We start from the raw sequence: 23,931 nt of genomic DNA, 5'->3' as shown, positions 1-23,931 counted from the left end.
ATGTTGCAGTGGTTTTCAAAACTGAAAACTCTAACCTGTTTAAAGAATTCAACCAACTCTCTGACATGCTTTATTGCAGTGTCCACATGTCTGCTTTTATTCTGTAATAATTTAATAAAATTTGCTTTCTGAGCACCAGCAATTCCTGTCTGGGTACTCAGGCTGGAGAGTTAACATCAGCTGCCTCTGGGACTAGTTCTGGGGACCCACAGGACAGCCGGGCTCCCAAGGCTGTCCTAGTGCTGCCTCCTTGGGACCTCCTGGTGCTGCCTCTCTGCTGTGCCACTCTTCTGCTGATGCTGCTATAGTCACTATCAACTAACTGGGTCTAGGTCCCAGCATGCCTGCCTCTCAGGGTCACACAGTGCCCTGGACTGTCCCCAGGTGTGCATTGTGCAGCTGACTCAAACCCTATTGCATGAACACTGCCTTCTGTGTCTGAGCCTGTATGTGTGCAAACTGCTGCTGGACCACACCCATGTGTATGTGCTGCCGCTGCAGGGATCTCTCTTCAGGAATATGTTCCTTTGTCCCATTGGACTTCACTTACAAAATGCAAGTCCAACGATAAAGTTATTAACAGATTCAAGATAGCAACATCAGAGAATCAAACCTTTTCAGTGCAGGGCCTTGAGCACCTGCACAGCCCAGGTCTATGTAGCCAGAGATGCTTCTAGGCCATCATAAAGAGTTGGGCTTTTTCTCTAAATGCAATAGGGAGCCATTGAAGGGTTTCGAGCAGGGAAGTGACATAATATACTTCACCTGCAATCACTAGTGAAGAATATATGTTTTGTACATCACACTAGACTCAGTAAACTCCTCTACTTCAAACATCAAACCCGATTTAGACAACTATAATTTTGCTTTTGGACATGCAATATATGAAAAAGTAATTTCTAAATAAAATCACATCATACAACCTAAATGTATATATACACTTTTTATTCATCAATCATAGCTCAATAAAACTGTGGGGAAAAAGTAATTTCTGAATCTTTATTCAGTCCAACATTAGATATAAACAAAGTAGATACAGTGACTCTGGTATAATTAGGTGCATTTAGTGGTAATGAACAAAAACGGAGGGAAGGAAGAATTGTAAGAATAGGAGGGCATGTGGAAATGGATTTCCACCAGTCCCCTAAATCTTGCAGGACCTTCTCTCTATTTATCTTTGTCTAGATCATTGCCTCTGCTGATTCATAACTGTCATCCTCTTGTATCCCACAGTGATCCCTCCAGACTCTTATTCACTACCTGAAAGCCTTTCAGTTTCTGCTCCTGCTGCCAACAGTCTGCTTTGTCCAAAATGTCCCAGTTCACACTGCGAAGAGTGAGACTCCAATGGCCCCAGCTCATTTCTATTTGAGCAATACTTTTAGCCCTAGATCCACCTCCTAAGCCACAGGCAAACTATGCATTGCTTTTCTTGACTCAGATTCCTTCTTCTGACCCCATCAGCCATGGCTACGAGGGACAGAGTCACAGAGTCATAACATAATTCCCTGGGGTCACTGCCATCCACACCGGAAACTGGTGGGACAGTTTCCCTTTATCAGAACCTGAGAAGGTGGTAGGCATGGAAATGACATTAACTAAACACTTGCCCGAAATGTCTTCTAACACACAGCTTAGTATCTTTCATTTCAGTTTAAGAAATTCAGTACCTGAAATTCCATCAGTTTCGGCCGAATTTTGGTAAACAAGAATCTTGGTAAACAAAATGTAGTGCCTATATATATATATCAGGCACTACAAGACTTACTAGAGCTCAATAAATGTTAACTGAATGAGGGATGAATAAAGTTCAATTTATCTAATTGTTTTCCTGAGAATAGCTAAAATGTCTTCATTGGATGAAGACATTTTATGGACAAAAGGAAGAAATGTTTGGAGCACATGAAAACTCAACAGAACATAAAAAAAGGGTGTGATAGTTAAAGGACCATACAGAGATCATGGGTGTCTTGAGCATAGGAGGGAAAAATCCAGGAGGTGGGAAGTAAAAGAAAGTCACCTCTCACCACCCACACTTCGTGCACCAACACCAAGCAAGACAAAACGAACATCTCAAATTTACCTGTCTATAATGGCTGGGAAGAAAGAGTTAACACCACTGAATGCTGCTGAAAGGTCAAATAGGCTGAGGGCTAAAACATATTCACTGATTCAATGACATAAACATCATTAGTGAACTAAGCAAAGGGTGACTGCAATGTAATGAAATGAAATACATAAATGCAGCAGTGTGATATAGCAATTTAAGGATCAAAGGACTATGAAAGGAAGATCTATTCTAGTCTCAGCTCCACAATCTAATTACTGTGTGACACTGCAGAAGACAATTAAACACTCAGGGCTCCAGCTTTCTCATCTAAAATTGGAATAATAATACCTATCTACCCAGTGTTATTGTAAAAATTAAGTGAGACAATACATGTGAAATTTCAATGAGATTGACAAAGCTCTATATAAAATAAAATATATTCTGTTATCAAATAACAATAAGTAAATTTATTCATCTTATTTAGCAAGGAGTAAACCAAAAATGTGACCAAACCTCATGACCAAGCATAAAAGAAAAGGCCAAATCCACTGATAATGACAGAAATTCTGCTAAAAGAGCTCTGCTTCAAGTAAAGCGACTTTCAAATGAGGAAGATATGTAGATGGGCAAATGATAAAGCACTAAATAAATTAATTGCTGCATTTTCCCCAACAATTTAAACAACATATTATAAGTATGGTTATGCTTTTTGCCATAGTCAATTATAAATTCAAAGAACTACGGTAAAAATCAGGCCAGTTGTAATCAATCACTACACATCTGTGTAGGAAGGATTTTCCAGAAGGCTTTGCATTCTATTTTCTCTATATATCATTCTTTTGGAATTTATTAGGATGAATGATAATAACTAGAAATATCTTTGGATTATCTGTGAATGCATCCTCAAGTCCTGAAATAAAAATCTGTGATAAAATTGCTAACTTGTGCCTCAGGAGAAACCAAATCTAAAAGCAGTAAAGGGAAAAAAATCCATAAAGAAAAACATTCATAACATGGTAAAATCCTGAATTGGACTGAAAAAATCTTTTTTTCTATAAAAATGTTGGTGAGGAGGCCAAAACCAATGATAGCTAATACTTACTGAGCACATACTATGTACTGGGACATGTGTTTTTTCATGTGCAGTTCCTTTGATCAACATGGCAAATGAAGTAGTTATTAAGGTATAATTTCTCTCATTTACAGATAAAAACCTGAGACACAGAGAGAGTAAGAAATTTTTTCCAAAGCCACACAGCTATTAAGTATTAACGTTGGGAGCTGAAGCATGCTTATATGGCTCCAAAGTCCACAGTGAATCAGTGTGTTACATAGTCCCCCCACAATGATTTCTTTAAAGAAAATGTCTGAATTCCTGAAAAATAATCATCATTAATTAGTTACCTAATTTAGTCCAAACAGTTTCTAATTTCTCTGTTCTTTTAAATCATCTTATATGTGTTAACAAGAGAGTACAAAACCAAGAGGAGTGCCCTTCCTAACATGTGGCCCTGTGCTACTGCACAGGTCTCATGCCCACAAAGCCTCCCGAATGTAGAATACGGTGCTTCAATTTATTTTGAAACTATAAACAAATGCCAGTTTTGGAACTGTAGAGCTGTTCAGACTGCATCTCAGATCTCTGGGAAAGATATCATTAAAGACCAATACTATGAGTACTTGTGTTAAACTTTATGCCTGAATCAGTGGATCTCAAACTTTAGTGTACATCAGAATCACCTGAAAGACTTGTTAAAACACAGGCTGTTCTGATTCAGCAGGTCTGGGTGAGCCTGTGAATGTATAGTTCTATCAAGTTCCCAGGTGATGCTAATGCTGTTGGTCCAGAGACCACACTTTGAGAACCACTAGACTAGATAAAAGAGCAGCTATCTATCGTGTTATTTTAGATTCTTCAGGAAGGAACCAAAAGTAAAACTTTTTTCACAAGAAATAAAGCCCATTGCTAATGCATTCAGAGAAGTCTGCAGCTCCTAAAAGATAATCTTCCATGTGCTAATTCTCTCACTCAACAAATATTCACTGAGTATCCAATATATACCTGACACCGTTCTAGGAGTTGGGGGATAGTAGTGAACAAAGGTGAAAAGTCCCCGCCTTCACAAAGTTTACATTTGAGTAGAAAGATGAAAGCAATAAACAAATTTAACAAGTTAACACTGTGGATAGTATATTAGTTGATGATACATGCTATAAAGACAAATAGAGCAGAATGAGGAATAAGTGTGGAGTGAAGGATGACATAGGGTGGTCAGAAAATGTCTCACGAGAAGACGTTAGAGCACAAACCTGAGAGACAGGAAGGTATAAGCCAGGAGCAAACCTGGAGGAACAGAGTTCTAGGCAGAGAAACTAGCAAGTGAAAGGCCCTGAGTTGGGAACACACTTGACGTGTTTGAAGAATAGCAATATAAAAAAATATTTTTAACTATTTATAAATGAGGAAAGTTTTCTACTATCCTCCAGAATTAACTGGCAAAATGATACCAAGTATGTGAATTTCAGAATATTGGGGAGAAATGCAGACCATGCTCGTCCATCCCCAATGTGCAGATAATTTCATTCTTTATTCTGGTATCACAATATTTTGAGAACCCAATCACACTTAAAGATGTAGATACAAATAATATCAATTTTTGTTTTTCTATTGGATCTTGTTTTAACCTGCTTTGCTGTCAGGATAAGTGCTGAGGAGAGAAGCCCAGAAGTTTTCAGGCTACAACTGGGAGAAATGTGTGTGTACTGTTAGCTTGCTCCCGCCCCTATTCACTCGAGGTTCCCTTTTTGCACTCACAGTGATGGCTTCTCACTGCACGGGCCTTTGACTCTCTGCCCACACTCTTAACCTGCTTACAAGTTCTTATTTAATTCATATATAGGTGAGGCTAGAGGTGCCAAGGTGTAAACACCCTGGAAGCAGGCCCCAACCAATGAGGAACAAGGATGGTTAAATACAAAGGAGCTTCTTTGTCCCTTTGGTGGGACACCTATGAAGCATGTTCCTCACAGTCCCCCAGAGAATACCAGTTGGATTGAGTCCCAGCTCCCCACAGTAGTCACTTGTCTTTAATGTACCTAAGAGCGTGTTCCTTTTCTTCCCTGTCTCATTTCCTCACTCCCCTACTGCTGCTTTTTGGACTCACCTCCCAAATAAACTACTCTCACTAGAATCCTAGTCTCAGGGTCTGCTTGAAAGGGTGCCAGCCTAAGATGGCTATCTTTTAACTAAGGACCCACACTGGTATGTGACAGCATCTCTGATCCATTGGTCAGTCAGTCTATTTTACTGTCTTTTTAATTCAAGCAGTGCTTTTTATCTTACCACTGACCCAGTGATTTTCATCATGTGTATATGCTCTGTCAGAGAACTCATAATCTCCACAACAAAATCCCTTCATAAAATTCTCAGGCCATTTTTTAGAGGTATTTTATCAAATAAATTATAAATAGCTTTAACTTGTAGTTATCACTACAAAAATGGCAGTATTATGAAATTTCTTAATTGATCATTCTTAAGAAACATCCAGAGTTAGACTCATTTGTTTACCTACAATAATAAAATCCATATTTTAAACGTGCATCCTTAGTATAATCTCTGCTTATTAGATGGATTGCTGTTGCTTTCTCCAAATTCACTAGCTGTAGGTGGAGTGCCAAAATTATCTCCTTTTTGTTAAGACCTTGGTGGAGCACCTCAAGGCCATCTTCTTATATAATTTCATAGTTTTAGCTATGATATGTTTTCCTGTTTTTAACCACAAACCCATGTTTTCAGTAGAAAATATAATTTTAAAAGTGTTATACTTGAAAGTTAGTAAAATTCCCAAAGCCAGAAATGTAATGTTATCAGGAAATTCAGTGTAGCAGGAAGTGGAGCCAAGCACAGGTACATGTTTATAAACGATGCATCTGGTGAAATGAACTTGTGGCCAGAAGTTGAAAAGATCAGTAAGCCAATGGATTTTTGTATAATTTGGTGGTGACCAGTGTTTTTCGCTTGAAAACCAACTTTGAGAAAAATAAAGTTCTTACTGGCAGGCATGTTTTGGTGAATGTCAAATGGGATTAGATTTATTGAGTCCTGAGGGGAGAAATTCTAGTCTAATAATTTAGATTACCTAATTTACTGAATAGAAGAACATGACAGAACAAATGCCACTAACATTCTCATAGCTGGGACTATTAATGTTTTATTTGGAAATAATTATAAATTTGTAGGAAGTTACAAAGAGAGTCCAGAGTGGGTCTGTGTACCCTTCACCCAGTTTCTGCCAGTGGTTACATCTTGCATAACTATAGCATATTATCAAAACCAGGAAAGTGACGTCAGCACGATATATGTGTAACGTTCTATGCCATTTTGTCACGTGTAGATTTGAGCAACCATTACTGTAATCAAGATACACAACTATTCTATCACTACAAAGATCTATCGATGTCGACATCTGACCAATTTGAATGAAGTGCAGAAATCTTACTTCCCTTTAAGTCCCTTTCCCCTCCCTTGTTTAATATAATTGTCATCTGACAGTGCTTTAATTTTTGCTTCAATAGTCAAACATAATTTTTTTTAACTCAAGAGGAGGAAAGTTTATTTTATTCATGCATATTTTGCTCCTTCTGTTGCTCTTTCTCCCTTTCTAATATTCTGAGATTCATTCCTTTTCATTTCCCTTCTTTTCAAGAACTTCCTTTATCCCTCCTTTTAGGGGAGGTATGCTGGCAACGAATTGTCAGTTTTCCTTTGCCTGAAAATGTCTTTATTTCTCCTTTTTTCCTGAAGGATGATTACACTGAGTATAGGATTCTGGGCCAATAGTTCTCTCTTTTCAGCACTTGAGAATATTCTGCTACTTTCTTCTGAACTCCATAATATCTTATGAGAAATCCACTGTAATTCATGTTATTTTTTCCCAATAGGTGAGTTATCATTTCTCTTTCATTGCTTTCAAATCTTTTCTTTGTCTTTAGTTTTCTTATGTTTGACTATGATTTGTTATGGATTGGATTTCTTTGAGTTTATCCTCCTTCTTGAAGCTCTAGGTTTATGACTTTTGTCAAATTTAGGGGATTTTCAACCATTATTTCTTTGACAACTTTTTAACCTTTCTCTCCTCTCTCCTTGGGGGCTCTGATGACAAAAATGTTAGATCTTTTGCTATAGTTCTCACAGATTCCTCAGGGTTTGTTCTTTCTTTTTTTTTTTTTTCTCAGTCTATTTTCTTTCTCTGTCCATATTGGATAATTTCAATTGTTACACCTTCAAATTCATTGATTCTCTCCTCTGACCTCTACATCCTATCGAGCCTATCCACCTTTTTAAAAAAAAAAATCAGTTACTGTACTTTTCAATTCTACAATTCCTATTTGGTACTTCCTTATATCTTTGAGGGGTTTTTGTTTTGTTTTGTTTTAGCGGTGGCGGGTGGGATGCTGAGATTTCATACCTTTTCATTCAAGTATGTTCATAATTTCTCATTGAAAGATATTTATAATGGCTACTTCAAAATCCTTGTCAGAACACGCTAGGGCTTGTGTTTGTATGCATTGGCACCTGTTGATTATTTCTTCTTATATAAGTTGATACATTCCTAGTTCTTGTTATTTCATATTTGATGCATGACTTTTAATTATATCCTGGAAAGTTTAGGTATTATAAGATTTTAAGTCATGCTTAATTCTTTCGTTTTAGCAGGCCTTCTCTGATACTAGGCTAATGAGGGGAAGGAAGTGCCATCTCACTCCTGCAAAGTGGAGGTGAAGATCCAGGTCCCTCATCAGCCATTCTTGACACCTGTGGAGGGGCCTCATTTCTGCATATAAGTTGAGATTTCACGCTCCCTTCTAGACCTCAACTGACACCACCCTACACAGAGAAGGGAGGGGCAACTTGTTGCTATTCACTGACACCACAGCAGGGTGGGGAGGCCTTGTTACTGCTGGCTGGTGGTGACCTAAGTATCCCCATGTGCCTTCCACTGACAACTTGGTGGCAGGGAAGGGAGTTGTGACCTCCAAGTAGGAATAAAAGTCTTCCTACTCTTTCTCTGATACCACCCTGGCAGTGGGGTGGCGGGTAGGGGGCGGGGGCGGTCAGGTACCTTGTTAGAGCCAGGTCTTTGCTGACACAGTAGAGGTGGGGTTGTGGGTTTTTCCATGGCATTTGGATGGAGCAGCAAAACTATTATCTAAACGTTTCTGTCTTGCTTGGCTCGCTTCATGGTCCTCTGGCTGTAGAGGGAAGACTTTTCTTCGTACTTTTGTCTCAGTATATTTGTGTTTCTGGATTGCCAGTTTCTCCAGCATCCATTCTGGGATATATGAGGGGAAAAAAATCCCAGGGAACTCATTGTCATGTCATTCCTCAGATGCTAAGGTCCTTCACCAGTCTGTCTCCTTCTCTCCACCTTTCAGAGAACATTCTTATATTTCTTTCATAGATAATGTCCAGAGCTTTTATCTTTACTTAGTGAGAGGAATTGAGAGAAATGTGTCTATCTCATTTCAGTCTGGAGCCAGTAGTCAATGGGCATATTTTTAAAGCAACTTTCCATCCTTTACATTAAATAGGGAACTGAGTTCACAAAGTACCTTCATATGTACCTTCTTTTCATCCTCCAAACAACCTTGTAAACTTAGTATTAGTAGCATTCTCTTTCTCAGAGAGAATAACTGATTCCGAAGTGACAAGTCTGATGTAGAGTCACATAATGAGTTAGTCACAGGGCTGGGGCCAGAATTAGATTATTCCACTTGATGCCAAAATTTGTGTGACAGATGTGGTAGAAGCATGAGTACACAGAGGTAAATAACTAACCAATAAGATTTTATTTTCCTTTTTAAAAATACTCTCTCGTGGTTCTCCTTCTCTCCGATTCTGGTCTCTTCATCTTGAAGGTGCAAGATCTTTCCTCTACTTAGGTAGCAGGACTGGGTGAGCTATGCGACCCACAGCATCATCAGAAAAGCCTCTTTCCTAGAGCTACAGATGAGAGTCCTGCTAGGCCTTTGCCCTGGTCCCATTGGGAGTGCAAGACTGCCCATCGCATGAGAAAATCTCCTCTACCAAACTATGGCCTCCCACACAGCTAGAGCACAGGTGCTTGTTCTAGCACATCCTTCTCCTGGTCTGAGAGGGTAGCCCTGCAAGCTTTCCTTTTCCTTTCACTTCTTTCTTAGTACAAATCAAAATGCTGTCCTTGATATTGTTCATCAATGATGAAATCAAAGGTTAAAAAGCAATGATTTACAAGGTGACTGATAGCTTTTAAAAAACCAACCTGGTTGGCCTTATTGCAGAGCAGATGCTTTAGCTGTCCAGTGCAAACTATGGGGACCTATGTCATGAACACAACCAATCCTCCTAGCAGTGTGCACCCTGTTTATTTTGGTCAAACCACCATGTTCCTCTAAAACACCAAATTTCCAAATTTTTCCAAAATCTCTCACTGGAAATTTATTTATTTCCAAAATAAAATAAATTTCCTGTGCCCCAATCTTTTAGGTAAAACATGAGATTGGCTGAAGAACTCAGATGCTGCAGATACACAGGTGCATACAGTGTGACCTCAGAAAGTACTGACTTCAAAGTTTTCTCCCTAAATTTTTATGTAAAATTGAAGCTCCAGGATAATATACCATACTTAGCTTGTGGCTTCAGGTATCCCCTGATAGACCATCACATGTTCCCAAGATTGATAAATTCCAGCTTGAGAAGCATATTGCCAGGTAAAATATCAAATAAAACTACAAATTCTTTTATATAATGCAATATCATATGCTATACACATTTGTGGACCTACTAAAGTTTATCTTTATAAAAATTAGTTCTAAACTAATGAGCAAAATTAATATGGTAAAAGGCATTTTTTAACATTTTATTAAAAATATAGGATATATTTCAGAAAAACCACAGTTTAGAAGAGGCAGCATGATGAAGTACTTCCATGTGGAGACGTATTATATAATAAGTAACCACAGAGATTCTTTTACTTAATTTCCAATGATACAAAGTTAAAGCTTTACAATTTATCACCACCAGTCATGCAGCTCTTTAGTCATATCACTGATTTGAATGAAATGGGAAATGATGAGTCTTAATTAATGAGATTTCCAAACTATAGAAATATGATTGATTTTATTTAGCTTTAATTGTATACGGTAACCAGAATAAAGCTACCATGTATTGAAGCTACAATGTATTAACTCAAACACAACAGCTTTAAGGGGCTTGTGCAGAGTTACTGGATTCATGTTGGCAATGTGTTCCTGAGGACTAATCTTCACTGGGAATAGCAGACATTTCTGTTTAACATCGAAAGTGGCATGATTCCATTCACCTGGGCTGCCAAATTATAGAATTCTTAAAAGAGCTTTCAAGTTATGAAATAAATATTACTTTAAATGTTGTGTATAAATGAGACTTTATTGATATTTTATGTTTACCACTTCAAAGTCAAACAATCCAAGTTTGCATAAAGTGTGAACATACTGTATATGACATATTTAAAATTAATAAAAATCATGATCCTCCCATCCCAGGCTCTTAATTCAGTGAGTTAATTTGCTTAATAACCTTTTCCTTCAGAGCTGAATCAAAGAGAAATGTGAATCTGTCTCCATCTGACTATCCACTGTTGCAGCACACATTTCTGCAGAGCAGGAGCCTGGATGAGTGACAGTGACCAGAGCCCTTGGTGGTAAGCAACACCCAGGAGGAAACAGGGCTCTTACACCCAGCAGATAAGCTCAGGGTACACCCTGCCAACAGTACATGCCATCCCTTCCCCAGAGACACTAGAGTGAACCACAGTGAATAGAAACCGCACTCTTAGACAGTGGTACTCTCAAATGACAGAAAAAGGCCACCACTAAGAATCATCAGATATTTGAGAAAAATCTGAACCAGGAAAGCCAGGCACCGAATTCAACAGTAGAAGAACATACACATAAAGAAAAAATGTATAGGAAAAACAGCCAATGGTTCAAAAGGAGATAACATGTCTTAAGAGGGAAAAGGGAGGATATCATCACATGCATAAACAAGAATAGGCTATTTTTCATTTCTTAGAAATGAAAAATAAAATTGTAAAAATTAAATATGTAAGAAGTAGGTGATAGAGAATGCACATGGCTCAAAAGCAAATTATCATGGTTGTAGGCTGAGCTGACAAATTCTTCCAGAACTTGAAACTAACATTGGAATGTGAATGGACAGTTATAATATTTGAGAGAGAGCACTGGTAGTTCTGGACAAAATAGGTATGTTGGAGAGAAGAAAGTTATTTTTTAAATTATCAAAGACATTATCAATGTGACAACTCTTGAGATTGAATATAAGGGTTTTCAGATTGAAATGGCTGAATGAGAGATAAGAACATAAAAAAATAACCATATCTAGACTCACCAATATGAAATTTCATAAAAACAAATAAAAAAAGAAGTTTAAAACATCCAGAAAGCAAAAACACATATTTCCTAAAAAGAAATAATACTCATATTGACATTAACATCTGTTCAGTACGCAAAGAGACAATGGAGCAATATCTTCACAGAGATGAGAGAAAGGAATTTTTAACCCAGAATTCTATTTTATACCAAGTCAAATTGCCATTTAAATGTGAAGGACAATGAAAGGCTTCAGAAAGCTCCTAGTCTTAAACGCTCTCTAAAATATTATTAGATGATGGTAACCAGCAAAACTAAAAAGGAACCTAAGATATAGGCATGAATATAAGAAATAGCAATGAGCTAAATAACTAACTAAATAAATAAATAAATGATGACAATAAAAATGATTAATAGCAATCCAGAATGAAATTATCAGTTGATCTCAACACTTCAAGTAAGGCGAATTAGGAAAGGCAAAGCACAAGTGTGATAAGGCCCCTGACTAGGAGAAACTGAGATAGAAAGAGAAATTTTGGATACTAAGAAAAATATAAATAAGCTTAAATATTAGAATTTACACTACAAAGAGATGCTGAAGTACAATGTACACCTTGAGAGAGAAAATGAAAAGCAGCAGTAACAATAACAAAGAGCACAGTCAAACCAACAAATGGCATGAAAGGAAAAAAAAAATAGAGTATATAATAAATGGAAAAAAACTCAACAAGAGGAATACCTCCAAACACCATTACAGTAATCAAAATAAATAAAAACAGGTTAAAGTAACCAATTAAAGATCAGAGACCCTGAATTTGGCTAAAAAAAGCAAAAGCCAGTTATATTTTCTTTACCAGACCCATACTTAGAAACCAAATATCCCAAGGCAGTTGAATTAAGGGACTGAGAAAGATAAACCATATAAAGACTGATAGAAAAAAAAAATAGCAAAAGTAGTTTCAGGAAAAATGGGCTACAAGGAGAAAAGTATTTTAAAAAATGTTTCCTGTTGATGAAAGATATGATCCACTGGGACCGACTTGGACAGCCTGGATAAAAATGTTCTTGCTTGTCATTTTTTAAATCTTGTTATCATTGGGTCGGGTATCTTTGTAAGTCAGTGAGCAAAACAAATCCCCAGCCTTCATGGAGCTTTTGTTCTAGTGAAAGGTAGACAGACAAAAAACTAATAAGTAATCAAAATATACTGTATGTCAGATGGTAATAAGTGCTGAAAAAAATAAAATGAAATAGAAAAGGGTGATAGGAAGTACAGTTTCAAATAGGGTAATAAAGGAAGGTCTTACTGAGAAGGTGATATATGAGCAAAGACTTCAAAGATCTGAGGAAGCAACTATGCAGATTTCTAAAGAAAGAGAATTCCAGGTAGAGGGCACAGCAAAAGCTGGAGGGGGAGTGGACTCAAGATGGGAGAGGTAGTCAGGAATGGAAAGAAAACCCAGACATCTATGAAACAGAAACTAAGTTTCCCTCCCTAGATGATTTTAGGAAGTTTTATAATAAGACACATGAGATCAACTCCCTGAGAAATGACATAAACCAAAAAATTACTAAAAAAGAAGAGAATTTTAGAAATATGTGACATCCAATCTAGGAGACCTAAATGTAATCTAAAGACATGTTATCTTATTATGTCTATAACTAAAATTGTTTAAGCCTACTGAATCATATTTTACCCACTGTGAAGAAAGACTATATTGAAAGAGAAGGGCTTAATTAACAAGTTTGGGGATCTAATGTTCAGAATGGTGATTATAACTAATAATATTGTATCATAGGCTTGAATGTTAAAAGAGCAGATCTTAAGTGTTCTCATCACAAAAAAGAAATGGTAATTATGTGACAAGATGAAGGTGGTAGCTAATACTATAGTGATAATCATTTTGCAATTTATAAATGTATCAAATCAAGACCTTGCACACCCTAAACTTATACAATGTTATGTGTCAATTATATCTCAATAAAGCTGGAAAAAAAGAGAGAGAAGGGCATGGTTTGAGTAGGATTCATAAAACAGTTGAGATACAAAATGTGGCAACATGTTTCCAGCAATGTTCCTGGCAAAGGGTATACTGATGAGTGAACTTGAAAAAAAATGTGTTTATTTAGCAAATATAGATTTCATTTTAATCATAAAGATTTATGTATATGGGGATTATTATGTCATTAAAATCACACAAATAATTTCAGGATCAGAAAGCAACCTTGTTAAATACTAGTTACTTATATAAGTCTGCTACAAGAAGAGAGTGTGCTTATAAAAGGGCTTGAGTGCCTACTCCCAATGAGATATTGCCAATATATATTAATAAAAAAACACTGAGTGAAATAAGTCAGATAGAGAAAGACAAATGCCATTATGATTTCACTTATATGCGGAATCTAAGGAACTAAACAAATGACAAACAAAACAAAAACAGACTTATAGATATAGAGAACAAAATGGTGATTGTCAGATGGAAGTGGAGTTTGGGGGCTGGCTAAAATATGGGGAAGGGAGTAAGAAGTTCAAATTGGTAGTTACAGAATAGTCACAGGGATATAGGGTGCAGCATGGGGAAGATGGTCAGTGGTACTGTGGTGATTGTGTGTGGGTAGGTGCTGGACTGGTTGAGGGGATCACTTTGTAAATGTTATGGATGCCTGGCAACTATGCTATACACCTGAAACTAATACAAAATAATATTAGATGTCAATTCTAATTGAAAAACAAAAAATTTTTTAAAAGCATTCTGATTTATTCAGTATTCTCATATGAGTTTGGTTCTAGTAGTAAGCAGCTTGGAACTATCTGGATATAAAGAAACATAAGGGACCTAGAAGCTAAGGGCCAAGCTTTGAAATATGGATATTACACTGAGGTAGAGCTGGGTCGCTCATTATTAGGCCTCCCAGGTGTCACCCATACTTAGTCCTTCATCCATCTAACCATATGTTTGAAATACTGTACTGAGGAAAGACTACTGGATTTAACAGTTAGAAAACCTTCTGGGACTCTGCCACCATTAGCCACCAACCCTGAGCACTTAATCTCTCCGATCCTCAGAGATCTACATATCTTTTAAAATGTGAGTAATAACATCTATTTTGTCTACCTCACTAGCTAGTGAGCAGATCTGGCTTTCGAGGCTCATAATCTAAATCTAAAACAAATGGCTATATGAATAAAAGGTATTAATGCTATCATAATTACATGCCCTGCAGCCTGGAATTATAGTTGATACACTGACGCACATTACCACAATTACCTGAGCATTGAAGACAAGATGAAAAACCACTAACCCACTGAACAAAACACAGCAAATCCTACCTCTCAGCAACTGGTTTGGCAATGTTTTCAAAAATAGTCTCTTGGTTTGCATCTTGATCAAAAATCCTTTGAAATCTGCAGAGGTGAAAACAGCAATTATTTAAAAGCTGAGCCTTCAAACACTATTGGATTAATAACTTTTTTCCTGACAGCTTTGTAAATTACCCCACATTTACATCACTAGGCTTACCTAACCTAACACAATGTTTGCCCTGTAGTCCCAACCACACTCTGCTGTTGTACCCCTGTATACAAATAGTGGGTAAACAGTATTGCTTTGACAAGATCTGCACAATAAATCCCTCTGAAAAACTGCAGCAGCTTTGAACCAAATAATAAACTGTGTGTTTTTAGCACTCAAGAGGGACAGTGTCTGGAACTGGCATCAAATTCAAATCTAGATAAGTGCATGAAATGGAAACCCAAGAACAGGATGTAAACAGCCAAGGAACTTCTCACGTCTGACCTGTAAAAAAAGAATGAAACTGTGAAATGTATAATTATTGAACTTAATTTTAAAATTCTGAACTAAAGTTTATTTTTCATTAATTAGGTATTACATCCAAGCTAGTATTAGCTACTTAATTTTCAGGAAACTTTGTTCATTTTGTTGATCATCAGTGAAAAGTCAAAAAGTAGATTAAGACAGACCTGTCCTGCAAAGAAAAGTCTTTATCAGATTGGCATGGCTAGGGGCATAGGGAGGTGGAATGGTGTTAATTTCACTCTTCATGCAATGGCACTCTGACTTAGCTTAATACAGGATCACAAGTGCAGTGGAAGACCTGGGGTAGAAGACACAGACCCTATTCTTTTACAGTATGGTAAGCTGCTACCAGAAAGCATGTCCCCCATTAAAACATCATGGACGACAAAGAGGGAGAGGGGGAGAGGGAAAGAAAGAGACAGGGAGACAGAGAGACAGAGATGGGGGAGGGGGAAAGAATACAGTATATAGGGTGAAATGTTAACAAGTGGTGAATTTCTCACAAAAAGTATATGAGAGTTGATTGCATTATTCAACCTTTACTGCATACTTAGAAGTTTTCAAAATAAAAATGGTGGGGGAGAGGGGTGGCGCTTTAAAGCAAAACTTTTAAAACAAACATATTGAGGGCATCTTAAGCAGCTTTCAGAGTGTCTTAGAAACCTTTGGTCTATGTGTCTGCCAACACAAGTAAATTGGGCACATGTTCAATTAAAGTAGGGACTACATGAAATGTAAGACTGTTTTCATTGCATCAGAAGGATGTCTGGAGCTGAGATGGAAATATAAAATGGAATGAAATTCATTGTTTTCAATCAACATTGACTTCAAAAGATCCCTATAGCTTATCAACATCCCTTGTGAAAAAGAAAATAATGAAACTGTATACAAAGACATTGTAAGGCACTCTGGCTACTATGTCATGTAGCAGGCAAGAGTATATTTTAGAGGGTAATATTTATAGAGTGTGCCCAGAACCCTCCTATAGGTGCATCAGAGCTTCAGACATGAACACTGACATTAGCACAAATTACATTGCTGCTCACTTGCTCTACACAGCTCAGTTTACCGTGATATCTGAATACAGACCCAGAGGAGCTTTTGAGAATGAGGATGATAAGGCTGATTTGATTCTTTCCCAGGTCAGTGATGACTGAATGAATCAACAGCCATTCCCAAACCCATCTCCTTAAGTAACAGAAATTAATACTACCACTATGTAAACCAAAGAGATGGCAGGGGTTTTAGTAAATCATATAGGGTGCATTAAACAACAAATATCATCCCAAAATATTTTATTTTATATAATGTAGTTGCATAATAATCTAAAAAGGCATGTGATCAGCTAGCTTCTGAAAACCACTAAAGAGTAAAATAGAAACATAGAGTTCAACGAGTTGAGTCTAATCTTTTACAGAGGAAGAAGTTGCTTTATTCTAGGGAGATAAAGCAATTTACACATGGCCCTGGAGCAAATCAATAATGTCCTTGAGACATGACTTAGGTTTCCTGATTCCTAGGAAGTTCTTCCATTATTTAGGAGGTTATACAGGCTTTTTCTAAACTCCATTTGAAATTTGGCATATGCTGATTTCTTCTCACCCCAAAACTGTACTGGTCTTTCTCACCCCAGTAAATGGAAAACTCCAGCCTTCTAAAAGTTCAATCTAAAACCCTTAGGGCACCCTTGACTCTTCTTTTTCCATTACACTCTATATACAACCCATCGGCAAACTCTGACATCTCTGACCTTTAAAACACATCCAGAATCCAACATTTCTCAGCATATCCACTCGCTACTACCTTGGCCCAAGCTACCAAAATTTCTTGCCTGGCCTCTTTTACTCACTGTCTTTATCCTACATGTTAACAAGAATGACCCTGCTAAAACATAAGTGATATTATTTCATTCTTCTGCTCAAAACTCTCAATTACCTTTCCATGGCACTTTAGGAGAAAACTCCATATGATCTTGCCACTCTGCTGGCCATTTAACCTTCTTCTTTACCTCTCCCCCTTGCTTACTCTCCTCCAGCTACACAGATCCCTTGTCTTCAAACAATTCAGGCATTCTCCCACCTCAGGGACTTTGCTCTTGCTATATCTTAGAGGTCCACCCGAAGTTCTCATCCCTCAGATATCTGAATGTCTGGATCCTTCCCTCCCACAAGTTTTTGTTCAAATATCACCCTCTTGTAAACCTTCCCTGACTGCTCTGTGAAATACTGTAACCATCCCTTCACTTTGCTGTCCCTCACCTCAGCACTCCTTAGTATTCTTCCCTGCCTTATTTTTCTCCATGGCACTTAACACTTTCCGAAACAAATTTTACTTACTGGTCTGTTTGTTCATCTCCTCCCACTAAAATGTAAGCACCATAAGAGCAGGAGCTTTGCTGTGTTCCCTGCTATATTCCTAGCCATTAAAACAGCACATAGCGGATGGTCAATAAAAATTCATTGATTGAATGAATTTTGGGGGGAGAAAGCAGCTTTAAAATGCTTAAATATTTATCTCTGAACATATGTATAAGTTAAATATTTTATTAATTTCTTTATTTGAAATACTAAGACCAATATTTTTAATTCAGAGATTTAAAAAGAATGATTAAGAGATTTACAAATAAGCAAGCAGCACGTTTTCAATAAGCATATGTGTAAATATACTCTGTTTGCATCTACATAATGTAAAAAATACTTTGGAAAGAGCCAATAGATAGAGACATGGTCAATTGTTTCTTAACAATTAAACAGAATCATGCTGAATAAAATGTTTTAGCAAATTGTGGCTTTATAGAGACTGGCCTAGGACAGCCGTCATGGAGTCATAGCCACCAAGGTATGTAGCATGCTTACATCAGTGAGAGAATGCCCCCTTCAGAAAAAGGAAGTCATTTATTATGAGGCTACTCCTTCAAGGAGAGAATGAAAGGCAACAGGGAACCAAAAAGACAAGGTGAGGACCACCTCACTATGCAACCATGTGCCAATCCAATAATCCTGCTTGTACTTATTGTAAAAGGAGATACAAGAAGATGGAGTGGAAGTGGGAGGAGAAAAATATGCATGAAAGATATAAGGTAGAGTGTGAAGACCAAAGAAAATCTTTATGAGACAAATAAGAGTAAATTAGAGAAGAGAGAGAGAGAGTGGGGAGAGAGAGGTAAAAAGTATCTGGGATAGTTTTATTTAAAGGGCAGAAATAGTCTCCAAATAAGGATTATATAAAATGGCCTAGAGAGAAATGCAAGAGAGCAATTAGTATTCCTTCAGTAGGACCCAGATATTCACCACCTAAGTATGGGCTACAGATCAAATTTAATTTAGGCTCGAACTTCTCCAAAAATCAAAAGTGGAGATTGAAGGAAACGAAATAATCTGAAACTGAAGAATAAAGACAGAGAAACAGTCGTAATCCCAAAATTCAAGGCCTGGGTACTGGAAGAGTATTTGGACCAAAGGCACTGATGACAATCCAGGGGTGTCATCAAAACAGTCTTACATTTCATGTTTGACACTTTTCACCTGAACCATACAGTTCAGCACTGTCCAATAGAAATATAATATAATCTATAAATGTTGAGTACATATATAATCTAAAATTTCCTAGCAGCCATATTTTTAAAAGTAAGAAGAAATGTGGAATTAATTTTAATAATATACCTTAACCCAATAGATCTAAAATTCTATCATTTTAATATGAAATCAATATGAAAAAAGTCTTGAAATATTTTATATTCTTTTTTTCATACTAAGCCTCCAAAAATTCTTGATATATTTTACATTTACAGCATATCTTGATTTGGGCTTACTACATTTCAAGTACTTAAGAGCTACATGTGGCTAGTGGCTGCTATATTGGACAATACAGATACTGAGTGTACATATGTGCACATGAGTTCCGTATATCATTTATGTATAAAGAAGGCTCACCTGTATAGCACAGAGATTGAACCTTAAATTCTTATCTATAATAAAGTTCAGTGAACTTTCTATAAGTGCTAAACCACAGTGGGTCAAGTAGGAAAAAGACAATACAGACATAGTAAAGAAAGCCTGGAATCTTTCCAACTTTGGGCACAGCAGTGAAATGACGACTTGAATTATCTACTAGATGAGATAGAGAACTACACTACTTTCTCCCCAGGAAATGATGCTAATGATTTCACAGCGGATATTAATGTAGTAAAAGAGTTAGTTCAATAACAAAACAGAAACAAAGAAGAAGACAAACTTACTTAAATTTGTAGCTTTCTCGCTTATTATTCACAAATCCATCTGCCAGGTCACGTGGTAAGATAATTTCCAAGCTAGGTATTAATTTTTCATCTTCATCTATAGAATAAATCTGCAAATATAAAGACAACAAATGAATATAAAATGGTAAAATTATGGCTTGAACTATGACCATGTTTCTATGCTGTGCTTTGTAATGCTATAAAAATTATACTTTTAAGATAAAAAGTCATAACATATTGTAATTTGGATAATTTTCCTCTTTAAATTATGTACAGACTCAAACAAATATATGGAACTGAACAAGAGTTAAAACCCAAATCAATGCTCTATTAAATCTCAGATCCTCTTAAATGATCTAATATTCAAATTTGAGCATTTGAGTGTCTCTGTTGTTGAGAAATTAATAGCCCTGAAATTAACATATTATCTAAGTATTGCTTTGAAATTATGTACTAGGAATTAACATTTTACTACAACCAACAAGCACGAATGCTCTAATTCAAGTTATGTTCGAAAAAGCTTGAGTTTCCATGAGATATAGTCAGATATTTCATAAAAGACATTTGGTTTCAGAAGACACATATAATTTATGTCTTTGATGTCATTTTCAAAGTTCTCCCACCTCAGCCACTAATTAGCAAATGACCTACGAAAAATCACTTAACCTCTCTAAGCTGACATGGAAATGAAGGGTCTTAACCAACCACCTTAAAACTGTTATATTCTCTGATTCTCCTCTCTCCTTCATTTATTGGCCAGGAAAATTAACAGTTAAGCCTACAAAGAGGTCATGTGTAATAAAGAAAAGGATAAGATTCGGTGTCCAAAGACCTGGGTCCAATGCTGATCTCAATTTACCAGCTGTGTGACCAGCCATCACCTTCAGAATCTCAGTTCTTAATACATAAAATGAAGAAAACAGAATTGCCTCCCTTCAAGATTGCCGTGGGGATCATATGATGTCATGCAAATGGAAGCATTTTGTAATGCACCATAAAAAACGTTAGTCATTAGATTTAGGGATTTTTAAAAAAGACTTCTTGTCTTTCACCAGGATATAAAATTCCTTCAAACAGGCAATACTTCCTGTTTAAGACCCATTTAGATGCTGGATAATGGGGGGAAAGTCATATTCTTAAACAAGTAAAAGCCTACCTAAATCTCCAGAAAGTCTGAATAATTTTCCAAAGCAGATTTTTATTGAACTCTCTCATTTAAAATGTGGAGAATTTGTGTAGGAAAGTCATTCTATAAAATAAAATTATTTGTAGAAAGTAATGGCATCAGGTCCAACGCTTTCTGGGTAGGTTTTATCAAGAGATATTTAAAAATTATATCCTCTAGGGCACTACACTTTTTTTTAAAAAAAGGTTACTGCCTAGACAGGTGAGTGAAAGGGGTAAGATATGAAGCAGACAGGAGTAAGGGTTGCCACATATTAAAAAAAAAAAATCCGTAACATTCAGTGCTCAGAAGACAAAAAGGACAATCAACTAGAATAGTGATCCTCCACCACTCTCATTAAACTATTCTTTGAAGCATTAAGAAAAATCCCTAATAACCAGAAAACTTGTTTAGTCTAATAGATTGGCTTTCTACCCTTAGTCATAAAAGTATCTGAGAGAGAGTACACTTTTTTAGAAGATAATTAGATCTAATGCAAAGATGAATATGAAAATGTTTTAAAATATACAAAGCACTATACAAATGAAAAAAAAAAAGCCCTGCTATTGTTAAAATGACCAGAGGTTCATCTTATGTACATTCTAATTTATTAACCTATAAAATATTATAATTTAATTTATAGTGCTTTAAGGAATACGATTAATAAAGAAATGGAGCCATAAAATGAAGAAGAAAGAAAAAAATACCTTTGAATAACTCTTAGTTTAATGCTACAAGCAGCATTTCCAGTCACAGAAACAATCAAACAATCTTTTGTGGGCAAAAAGATAGGATGCTAAAAGTGAGATTTTTAAGGGACAGCAGGGATACACTAACTCAAAATTTATTCATCTGTGTTCTCTTATTTTTGTGTATGTGGCATAATGTTGCATCTTGGCAAGAAACCTGACATTATTAAAATACAGCATGACAGCTAAAAACACTTCCTGGAGTACCAAACAATCCACTCCACAGAATCTCACCAATGAAATAAAAAAGGAGAGGCAAATTAAAATATCCAAACAGTGCATTTCAAGAAAAGAGAAAGTTCAATACTAAATCCAAGATTCTCCATTAAAGGCCCCCCTGCACACACACTCCATGCCCAATCCTGCCTCTACCCATTCTCTCTCATCACCACATCCAGTCTCTGCTTCTGACTGCTAAATCTACACAGGTAAGTTCAACATTTTTAGCTAAGAATCTGAGGGGGGTATAATTCATATAATACATTTTCTACTTATGATATATTTTTAAAACCTTTTTGTAAGTGAATGTAAGAGGAGAGAAATTGGGAAGATATCCATGGTTCCTTTCTACACTACTTTATTCCTAAAATGTGTGTGTGTGTGTGTGTGTGTGTGTGTGTGCGTGTGTGTGTATGTATTTAAAGCCAATATTTTCTTTGGAGTCTTTTTATGCATCTTGTAAATGTATTCTATGAGTGACAAGACTGATGATGATGATGACAAAGACATTATATCCTTTTTGTTTTAAATACATAAATAACATGAATCAAATGCTAAATTATGAGATGCTATGTTACATTTATATATATATATATACACAGTGTAGAAGTGTAGATATGAGATAAAATATTATTAATATATTATTCCAGGCACTGATGAATAGTTGCCTAAATCCTCACTTTGTGAAACAAAGAGGTTTTGTCTGAAGAAGTAAGAGCTTTGGAATTAAAAAAAAAAAAAAAAATCCTTCATTAAAATCAGGATTCTGCCATGCACAGGTGGGTGTCTCGGCCACATTATTTAACCTGACACTCAGTTTCCTCATCTATGAAAGGAGGAAAATGATGTCAACCTTGCAGAGTTCTCATGAGAATCAGGGATAATGTAAAGAAAGCACCTAAGTGGTAAGAATGACCACGCTTCTTTCTAGGGAGAAACAACGCTTGAAACATTTAAGAAGCATTCAAAGTATTTCCGTTCAGAGAAAGGGCAATGTCTTAACCTTCTATGTACCTTTCTGAACTCAGCAAACTACTGGAATCTCCTAGTAAGTGCTCAGTTAATGTCTTCTTTATAAAAACTATGTATATTCTTTGTGTCAGACACATAAATATATCTGCAATGAGTATATGTTACCGTTCATGTTTCTGTTGCAGAATGACAATAGTCAACAAATTCTAAGGGCCCACTGTGTGCAGAGCCATAGTGCATGCCTTGTGTATCTAAATATCTATTATCTGTAACAGCTCAGACATTTATGGACACGCATCTCTTGCTTGCACGTTTTGCCCGTGTCTGAAACATATTTGAGAGGGCATGTGTGTGCAGAACTGGGTGGCTTGTAAGGGGCAATAAGGGTGAGTCGTCGAGGTGCAGTCTCTGAGTGTACAGACATTCGTGCACGCATCTGCCCTGCTGCGTGAACATGTGTCCCCCGGCGGGGCGCATGTACGAGGCTCTGTGCACAGCATGTCTGCGCCTGCAGAGCTGTGCTGGGTGAGAGTGCCTGGGTGTCTGTTCGCATCCCTAACAGCGGTGCGCTGGCTGTCGGGGCGCCTCCGACAGTGCGCTAGATTCCTGTTGGCATCCAGCACCCAACTCGGAACCTCTCACCCGAGCCCAGGCCCCTCGCGTGCCGCCCCTCCCCCGGCCTGGGAGGCCTCGCTGCGCCCGCGCCCTCAGTGCTTCAACCCGTACCCCTTGTTGCTGCTTCCGGACAGTGGGCTTCACCCTGGCGAAAATCTGGATCGTCTGCTTTACCATCTCCTCCCCGGCTCTGTATTGACCCTCGACCTCTCAGGCCCTGGCTCCTAAAATGTGACTCCCACCGCCTACGGCCTGCGGGAGCTTTAGCAACAGTAACTAGGGACACTACCCAGGGAGCACCGCGCCAATCAGGACCGCCTCCTCTTCCTAATTGGTTGCTGATAGGGTGGGGCGGCCCCAGGGAGAAGCTTATGGTCGGGGTGAGGGCGAGCGAGCTAAGAGTGCTGCGCATGCCTGAAGTGGAGGCATGAACTGTGGGTTTAGCTCCAGAGCTGTCATAGGGAGTGGTTAATGAGGTGATAATCACCATGCCATTCCCTGGTCCTTAATCCTTTTTTTTTTTTTTTTTTTTTTTAAATTTATTGAGGTGACATTGGTTAATAAAATCATGTTTCAAGTGCACAATTCTAAAATACATTATATGTATATTGCATTGAGTGTTCACCATCCAAAGTTAAATTTCTTTCCATCACCATATATTTGACCCCCTTATCTACCTCTTCCCCCCTCCTGAGAGA

General features: G+C 37.2%; 1 protein-coding gene across 1 annotated transcript in view; it reads right to left on the bottom strand.

Moving 5' to 3' along the window:
- KIF6 (kinesin family member 6) overlaps window positions 1-23,523 on the bottom strand; it is a 369,189-nt gene extending 345,666 nt beyond the window's left edge. Inside the window, exons 1-3 of the mRNA XM_006926847.3 lie at window positions 23,345-23,523; window positions 19,514-19,623; window positions 14,790-14,864 (exon numbers count right to left, since the gene is read on the bottom strand). Of these exons, the coding sequence (XP_006926909.2) occupies window positions 14,790-14,864; window positions 19,514-19,623; window positions 23,345-23,410 (251 nt within the window). The 5' untranslated portion in view covers window positions 23,411-23,523. The remainder of the gene's footprint in view (window positions 1-14,789; window positions 14,865-19,513; window positions 19,624-23,344) is intronic.
- Window positions 23,524-23,931: the final 408 nt, after the last annotated feature.

Source organism: Pteropus alecto, unplaced genomic scaffold (genome assembly GCF_000325575.1).
Source record: "Pteropus alecto unplaced genomic scaffold, ASM32557v1 scaffold7, whole genome shotgun sequence".
NCBI classification, from domain to species: Eukaryota; Metazoa; Chordata; class Mammalia; order Chiroptera; family Pteropodidae; genus Pteropus; species Pteropus alecto.
The sequence above is the reverse complement of the archived record's forward strand: the minus strand, read 5'-3'. Positions and strand labels throughout refer to the sequence as shown.